The sequence below is a fragment of the Triticum aestivum genome, chromosome 3A (assembly GCF_018294505.1).
Source record: "Triticum aestivum cultivar Chinese Spring chromosome 3A, IWGSC CS RefSeq v2.1, whole genome shotgun sequence".
Classification (NCBI taxonomy): domain Eukaryota; kingdom Viridiplantae; phylum Streptophyta; class Magnoliopsida; order Poales; family Poaceae; genus Triticum; species Triticum aestivum.
Window position 1 is genome coordinate 341,309,558 of NC_057800.1, and position 8,070 is coordinate 341,317,627.

At 43.6% G+C, this 8,070-nt stretch overlaps 1 protein-coding gene across 3 annotated transcripts; it reads right to left on the reverse strand.

Moving 5' to 3' along the window:
* Window positions 1-1,316: 1,316 nt before the first annotated feature.
* Window positions 1,317-7,263, reverse strand: LOC123061264 (DEAD-box ATP-dependent RNA helicase 15). Of its 3 annotated transcripts, XM_044484279.1 has the most exons (13): window positions 7,157-7,263; window positions 7,013-7,070; window positions 6,802-6,922; window positions 6,597-6,697; window positions 5,484-5,656; window positions 5,164-5,395; window positions 4,915-5,033; window positions 4,203-4,259; window positions 3,917-4,101; window positions 1,948-2,092; window positions 1,787-1,870; window positions 1,630-1,693; window positions 1,317-1,516 (listed from the first exon to the last, which is right to left on the reverse strand). In XM_044484279.1, the coding sequence occupies exons 3-13, from the start codon at window positions 6,915-6,917 to the stop codon at window positions 1,506-1,508; spliced, it is 1,287 nt and encodes a 428-aa protein (XP_044340214.1). In that variant the 5' UTR covers window positions 6,918-6,922; window positions 7,013-7,070; window positions 7,157-7,263; the 3' UTR covers window positions 1,317-1,505. The 3 variants fall into 3 exon arrangements, with proteins under 3 accessions (XP_044340214.1, XP_044340215.1, XP_044340216.1); XM_044484280.1 differs by having other exon boundaries at window positions 7,013-7,261; XM_044484281.1 differs by having other exon boundaries at window positions 5,484-5,778; window positions 7,013-7,261.
* Between the last annotated feature and the right edge of the window lie 807 nt (window positions 7,264-8,070).

Below are 8,070 nucleotides of genomic sequence, written 5' to 3' on the forward strand. Positions count from 1 at the left end.
CTGACGACAGATTGACCTCCCGGGTTGCGGCCCCATTGAATTGAAGCAAGCCCTTCCCTTGAAGCCTCCGAACGTAGTCATCCACCCACTCAAAATGTGTGCATTTCTTCACGATTTGAAATGAAATCTTGAACCCTAAATCTCAGATCCAACAAAAAAGAATTAGAAGCAAAGAGAAAAAGAAAGGGTCAAAGAGAAATCATGAGATCTAACCTGCCCCTCTGGCTTGCTCTCACATTTCACGAACTCGCGCCCAAAGTTGCCATTCTTCCTCCCTCGAAGTCAACCTTTTCAGTGGTGTGTAGGCAGTCAGGGCATTGCTCCATGGGCACTGGACCACACTGGGACCACGAGTGGCGGGAGGCTGAAGTGGAGCTGGACATACTGGTCACCGCAAAAGAAGAAGACAGGGGAGGCAATGATGGGCGAGCACAACCAACGTCTTGCGGATCGCCAAAGGATCCAACGATGCGGAGCCGTCCTGGTGATCCAACGGCGCGGAGCCTACACGCGGCCTGGCCTTAGAATTCCTTTAGAAGACCATAGCTGAGCGTTGTCGCTTGGGTATGATCGGACGGCTGATGTTCGGCGGGTTGGCTAGACTGGCTTAGACTTTTGATTCGTTTGAGGAGCCTTCGATGAATTATACCCCTCCACATAAACAATGTTATTTCAAATGAATGAACTGTGTTTTTTATTGAAAAAAAATCCATCTAAGACATGTCTAATGGCCAATGCTGACTTGGAATGACCATGGCATCAGATGGTGCTCATGCTAAACAACTACTGGGAGCACCGTGTCAAGTAGTTATCTACATGGTTCAGCTAGACGAAGCCTCGTGGACAAGGACTCTGGCCTCCTTTGAGAGCCAATCTTAAACCATTCTCATTCCTCAAGCATTCACATAAAGGCAGCCTTACATTGCATCCACAAGGACGCAAGAAATAATACTCCCTCCAATCCAAAATACTAAAGTTGAACTAGAACTGCGACAACTGATTTGGATCCAGAGTACAAATTCCAAGTGAGATTCAACCAGATGTTAGTATAAAAGAAAATTAGTAAGAGAAACTGCTAATATAAAACTAACATAAGAATGGGGGTAATCCGGTTCACGTAACTCCTGATTGCGCAGGTTCCGGGGAAGCGTCCGACCAATTTAGGTCTCTTCTATGCAGTCTTTCCCAACATTTCAGCAAGGCTGCTTCCTGGACCCTAAGCCGTGACCGACCTCATGGTCACAAGGCAACAACTTTAGAGCTGCGCCAAGGGCCCCCTTCCAAAACTCGCATAAGTAATATCCTCACAAACATGATGAACACCAACATTTCCAACAGGTTCCTTAACAACCATAAGTCTGAGTACTACAACAAAATACTCAGCAGATTCAATCGCTGATTAAGTACAACTGGAGCATCTCTTACATCAAAGTTTATGTAACCCAATAGAAATGTAAAGGTGCTGTGTCTGAAAAGCAAACCCTCCTAGCCCCCCACTTGGATCTTCAAGATGGCACTGGTAATTGTAGTTAATAATAGGGATCAGGTGTTGAGAATTCAAGAAACAACACTATATGGGTATCAAAACACGACAATGCACCACTTGATCTAGACAACAAGACTACTTACTGTATGTTGAAGTGTCGATCTGCTCAGGCAGCTCCTTGATGTCAACCTCAAACCTTTCTTGCACCTTCAAATAAAATATGTATGAAATTTCAGTTAGGCTGCACACCACTCATTATACCAAATAAGTAACGAAATTAAATATATCAGTTATACAAACCTGATTGAGGACGTCAGAGTCAGAGGCAGAAGCAACAAATGTTATTGCAAGCCCTTTGGTTCCAAAACGCCCAGCCCTTCCAACCTGTGGGGGTGGACCATGTTATGTTAGCCAGAGATAAGAACACCCAATCACAATCAGTAGGGCAAAGTTAAAATTACCCTGTGCAAGTATGTATCAGCAGAATCAGGCATGTCATAGTTTATGACAATATTGACACGCTCAATATCAATCCCCCTGCCAACCAAATCCGTAGCCACAAGGATCCTCTTGTGCCCTTCCTTGAAATTCTTATACCGGGTCAGCCTATCCAAGAACCAATATTAGATAAAACTCAGGAACAATTACTAAAAAATAAAAAATAAAGCTGCAAATGCTTCCAACGATTACAAGTCATGATAGCTGCTGGGTACCAACTCAAAGGATAGTCTGTAATTAATCACCTAGCTAGTACTCAAAGCCATGTTGTAGACTGAATGACTAGTCTTTATAATTAGTTGCCTATACTAATGCAACAGCAAAGCCTTATAGTCCCAAACAAGTGAGGGTAGACTAGAGTTGAAACCCATAACATCTAAAAACCTAGTCATGGTTTTGGCACATGGATGGCTAACTTCCACACACCCCTGTCCATGGCTAGGTTCTTTGGTGATATCCTAGTCCTTCAGATCTATCTTTACGGACTCCTCCCATGTCAAGTTTGGTCTAACCCGACCTCTCTTGACATTATCAGCACAATTTCTGCCATACACTGGCACTTTGGAGGCTTGCGTTGCATATGCCCAAACCATCTCAGGCAATGTTGGACAAGCTTCTCTTTAATCAGTGCTACCCCAACTCTATCGCATATATCATTCCGGACCCGATCCTTTCTTGTGTGGCCACATATCCATCTCAACATGCGCATTTCTGCTACACCTAACTGTTGGACACGTCGCTTTTTAGTTGGACAACATTCGACACCACACAACATCGTAGATCGAATCAAAGTTGGCTTGTTTGGGACTGCTCCGCTTCACCAAAATCAGTTTCACTCCACCAAATCCACTTTGGAGCAGTTCCATACAGAAGTTGTAGCACTACCTAAGAGAATGTTTGGCTTCCATGTAGCTCCAGCTTCAAGAATGGGAAATTTGGTAGAAAGGAACTATTTGATTGGATGAGGGGGGACAAACGAAGGGGTATCCACTTACTGGTGGCAGTGGTGGGTAATTTCCCCCGAACTCCAGCTTCTAGAGTTTTTTGGAGCACCTCCTCACGAGCTTCATAAAAAACTGGGAGTTGTACCCGAGATTCTAGTTTTTTTGCAGAGCGGCATATCGCGGAGCTACCCCGTTTGGCTTGTGTTTTTTGGAGCAGAGCTGAATTTTAAGGAGTAGAGCAGTCCCAAACAGGCTATATAAAACCTGACTTTTAGCTTTTGTGGCACTCTCTTCTCACAGAGGACACGAGAAGCTTGGCACCCTACATTGTCCCTCTCTTCATCAATTTCATCATCCTTTTGCAGGCATTGACCCCAAATATCGAAAGGTGTCCGTCTAAAGTACCATCTGCCCATCAAGACCATAGAAGTACCACCTCCTCTTTGTGCCCAGTAGTACTAAAACCGTACCTCATGTACCCAGTTTTAGTTCTACTAAGCCTAAAACTTTTTTATTCCAAAGTCTATCTCCATAGCTCTAACTTTCTATTAACCCCAATCCAATTATCGTCGACTAGCAAACTAATGGCATGATCTAAATAGTCAAATCATCCAAACAACAACAACAACGCCTTTAGTCCCAAACAAGTTGGGGTAGGCTCTCAAATCGTCCAAAGATAGGAACAATTACTGGAGGTTGAAAAATAAAACAAACTGCGACCGTACATCATAATACTCCCAATGCTAGTCATAATGTTGAGACGAGTTGCTGGGGGTTAACAACTAAAAGGCTAGTCTACAATTACCCACCTAGCTAGTAGTCAAAGCTGTGTTGCTGACTGAAAAACTAGTATACAGTTAGTCCTCTATGAACTGCAAAAACTAGTCTACAAATAATAAAGGCTAATCTTACAAACAAAAAAGTCCACGACAATCAGAACATGACATGATAAACAGAACTAGAAAGGACTACGCCGGGAAAAACATACCTCTCCTCCTGTGTCATTCCCGAATGTATGCAGATCGCAGGAAAATTGCATTCACAGAGCAGCCTGTTAAGTTCTGAAGCTCTACCAACACTTTTAACAAATATCACAATTTGGTTGAAGTCAAGCGCATCTAAGAGATCATTCAATTTCCGATTCTTCTCCGCCTCACTTAGTTTAATATAGTGCTGGAATCACGGCAAAAATGTTGAGGCGGTTGATGAAGAATGAGTAGGTTGATACGAGATGAATAAACAAAATGTACAAATGGCTAGTGGATTCACTATACCTGAACTAGACCATGAAGGGTCAGTTTAGCCTCGTCATCAACATAAATTTCCATGGGCTGTAAGGTGACAAATGACAAAGATATTAGAATTCTGGCAACAATGTAACTCAAGCCACTCCAAATGAACGGCATATCAATTCTTCACTTTGTCTGAATTTTCAGCCTCCGCCAGGAGCTTCATTTATGCACGATTGGCACTGCAATTTGCGAAACCATAGCCAACAAGTTTTGCAACAGTGCTTTGCCAGAAGAGTTCCGGTCAAGAGAAATCTGCTTTGTCTGCCTTCACCATGAGAACGGTAGGAGAACCAGAAGCCGTTTGCTCAGATCCAACGGAAACCAAAAGTGTGGAAGGACACAGAAAATTGGAGAAAACGCCAACTGGACTTAAAACCTCTACGACATCGGTGCCCTACCAACCCCAATTCTCATGCTCTTCATGAATGTTTTCACAATTCACATCGAGAACAAAAGACTTCATTCCATCGCAGCCCATTGGAATGTGCACAGATACCAATTGACAGACCAAGATGTAAGTAGCCGAATAACTCAATCCACCAAAAACGATCAATATGCTCAGCAAGCAACCAGCAATCCTACTGACAACAAATTACCACCCCTCCTATCTATGTACGAGCATAACCACCAGAAGGGAGGAAGGTTTTAAATAGGAAGAAGCACTAGAGAAATGAGGTAGGCCGCATGACATTACATCTTGCATAAATTTCTTGCAAACCGGGCGAATCTCCTTGCTGAGTGTTGCTGAAAACATCATCACTTGTTTATCATGGGGTGTCATCTTGAAGATCTCCTGGACATCTCTACGCATGTCTGAAGAATATTACATAGGTTAATACCAGAGCTCTGAACTACAGAAAAACAGGCATATAAACAGAAACTTATGCTGAAGTGAACTGAACTATTATAAACATTGAAAAATGGCCTGGAACCAGCAGCCTACCAAGTGAATCAAGCATCTTGTCACATTCATCAAGAATGAAATGCCTCACATTCTTCAATGAAAGGTCCTTGTCTCTAGCCAGAGCAAGGATCCTTCCAGGTGTGCCAACCACAATGTGAGGACATTCATTCTTCAACAAATCCTTGTGTTTTTTTATGTGAACGCCACCATAGAAGACAGCAACTTTTGTTTCTGACAGGTACTTGCTAAACCTCTCAAATTCATTGCAAATCTACAATAAGTTAAGTAAAAAGGACAATTAGCATTAGCAGGCATATCTGACAATGATAGAATAAAAATGAAAAAATATGTATGCAAACCTGGTATGCTAACTCTCGTGTATGGCATAACACAAGTGCAGCTACTTGCCCAGCAACCGGATCAATCTGCTGGAGAGTTGAGAGGACAAAAACAGCAGTCTTGCCCATCCCAGATTTTGCTTGACAGATAACATCCATTCCGAGAATGGCTTGAGGGATGCATTCATGTTGCACTGATGTGGAGCCAAACAAAATAGGAGTAGCACCAGTGAGAAATATTTAACCTTCTGGGCCCACTAATGGAGAGTTTTACCATATCCTCTCCTCCGACCGAAAATGTCAGAAGAAATTATACCTGCACATCAGCAAAACAGGGACGGTCACATTGGGACATACTTAACATATAACAAACTAAAAGATGGATGTTCAAATATGCTTGATTTGAATTTGTATTAGAACTATCAGATCATGGGAAACAATTTCTTGTTCTTGGCCCAGTTATATGATTTGCACTTATCGATCACCATGCAAGCATATCCGGTTATCCTTAAAAGAAAATCTACTATACAAACTGAGTGCATGAGTGCTTTGTTGCCTGGGGCATGTATTCAAATATATGCATATGAGCATCTCAGCTAACAGAATAACTCAGAAGTAGCACCTCACGGGGAAGAGTAAAACAAATGAAACAAGTGGTTCTTATTTTTTGTATTTCGTTCACTGTTGAATGTAACATAATCTTACTGACCAAAAGGTGACACTTCAGCTACCAATCTAATCAAGCAAAGCTAAGATGTGTCCATAACAGGGGTTACAAGAAACAATGGTATGCTGTGTTCTCTTTCTCTCCATCTGTTTTCTTTTTAGAAATGCAGTTTTGGCTGAATCTCTCTATAAGCATTCTTGTAATTATCACAACCAGTGCACTGGTCTCAACACTGAATCCATAACAATAAACCTGGATTGCCGTTGGCAGTGCAATTACGACTCGAGCTATCAACTACTCCCTCCGTAAACTAATATAAGAGCGTTTAGATCACTAAGATGGTGATCTAAACGCTCTTATATTAATTTAGAGAGGGAGTATATGTCTATACGTGGCAATTCAAGTGCCGACAACGTATTATTCATGTAGATCCAATTCTGATGGCTCTAAAATGTTAAAGAACTTGCCTTCGGAAGGATGCTCAAACCCACAGTCCTGGATCGCACGGAGCAGCTCTGGCTTGAGCAGGAAGTCCCTGAACCCTGAGCTGTGGATTCCGACGTAACCCCTGTCCAAACACCACAAACCATGCCAGGTGAGATGAGATCCCTCGACCACGAACCCTAACAAGAAAAGTAAAAACTACTAGATAGAAGCATCGACGGCACGCACTTCTTGACGACGTCGACGGAAGGGTTGGCGGCTGCGCCGTCGACGGCGTTCTCCACCTCCTCATCGTAGTCGACGAGATCCTCCTCGTACACCTCGGCGTCCTTGGCTTCTCCCATCCCCGCTGCGATTAGCAACAGTGGTTAAGCACCGCCGAGACGCGAATCCGACAAAGTTAGCATCGCAACAGCAAAAGCAAACACAAAGCACCAACCTCAGGATCTCAGACAAGGAGGAGAGGAAGAACCGTGGTATTTCGAGGAGCGAGGAGGCTGCAAAGAGAGAAATCAGAGTTTTACGGCTGCATGCGCAGGGGTCAAACGCGTGCTGTGCTGGATTCGGGATCTAGGGTTCTTGCCTCTTGGGGAGTACGACCTAGGTAGCACGTATTTGGGACTGCTGCGACTATGCGGGAGGGGGCAGACAACTTGGGTGTGTTCTGTTTGAGGATTTGTCGCAACAAGACGGGTTGGACCCGTACCTTAGGGCAGCTCCGTTGGGCACCAAGTGGGCCGGCCCATGCTGCCCGCCGAGGAACGTTTCGTAAGTGGGTCGTAACCCTCGAAAATAAAGCGGGCCGTGACATGTCGGCACGCAGGCCGGCGCCCTGCACGGCACACTTTTTTAAAACACTCACGCATACGCTTTAGCTCTTCCAATGCTTGTCTCAAAAAAAAAAGCTCTTCCAATGCGAGGTGAGTTTTCTATTAAAAAAATGAGGTGCTAAGTATATTAAATGCCTTAAAAACTCAAGTCCTCAATGCATAGGTGCTAAGCTTCCTTCATTCAATTAGTTGTAGATCTCCACCTAGGAACACGTGCTTAGCACCGTTTCTTTCTGGGTCACCGGAACTTGGTGTGTTCACTGTATGTTCATCATACAGATTACTGATGGAACAGAAGATGACTCAAGACTTGGGGCCAAGTAGTTCCTTGCATGGCGAGGCTAGCAGCTCTTTGGAAGCTAAGGGCCCAAAATCAGGGGGGTTTTGGTGTGGCGTGTTATATGAAGAATATCCTGCCAGCTTTCAGAGAACAACAGCGACAGCATATTCGTGATGATGTTGTATGTCCTATGTGTGGTCATAGGGATGAATCATTGTTTCATGCTCTTGTTCGATGTGATTATGCCAAACTATTTTGGAGGGCTGCTTTGAATTCCTTCTAGGTCAAGGTACCCAAACTGCATCCTCAAACATGGACGATGGACTTGTTGGATTTAGAGATAGTGAGTAAGGAACATGTTGTTATTATCATTACTGTCATGTAGGC

What these genes read in the sequence shown, in the direction of transcription:
- LOC123061264 (XM_044484279.1), bottom strand. Translation starts at nt 6,917, where the DNA reads ATGGGAGAAGCCAAGGACGCCGAGGTGTACGAGGAGGATCTCGTCGAC. An exon ending in CACGAGAGTTAGCATACCAG is followed by an intron (nt 5,396 to 5,483) that starts GTTTGCATACAT and finishes AACTTATTGTAG; the next exon opens with ATTTGCAATGAATTTGAGAG. An exon ending in CTGATACATACTTGCACAGG is followed by an intron (nt 1,871 to 1,947) that starts GTAATTTTAACT and finishes CCACCCCCACAG; the next exon opens with GTTGGAAGGGCTGGGCGTTT.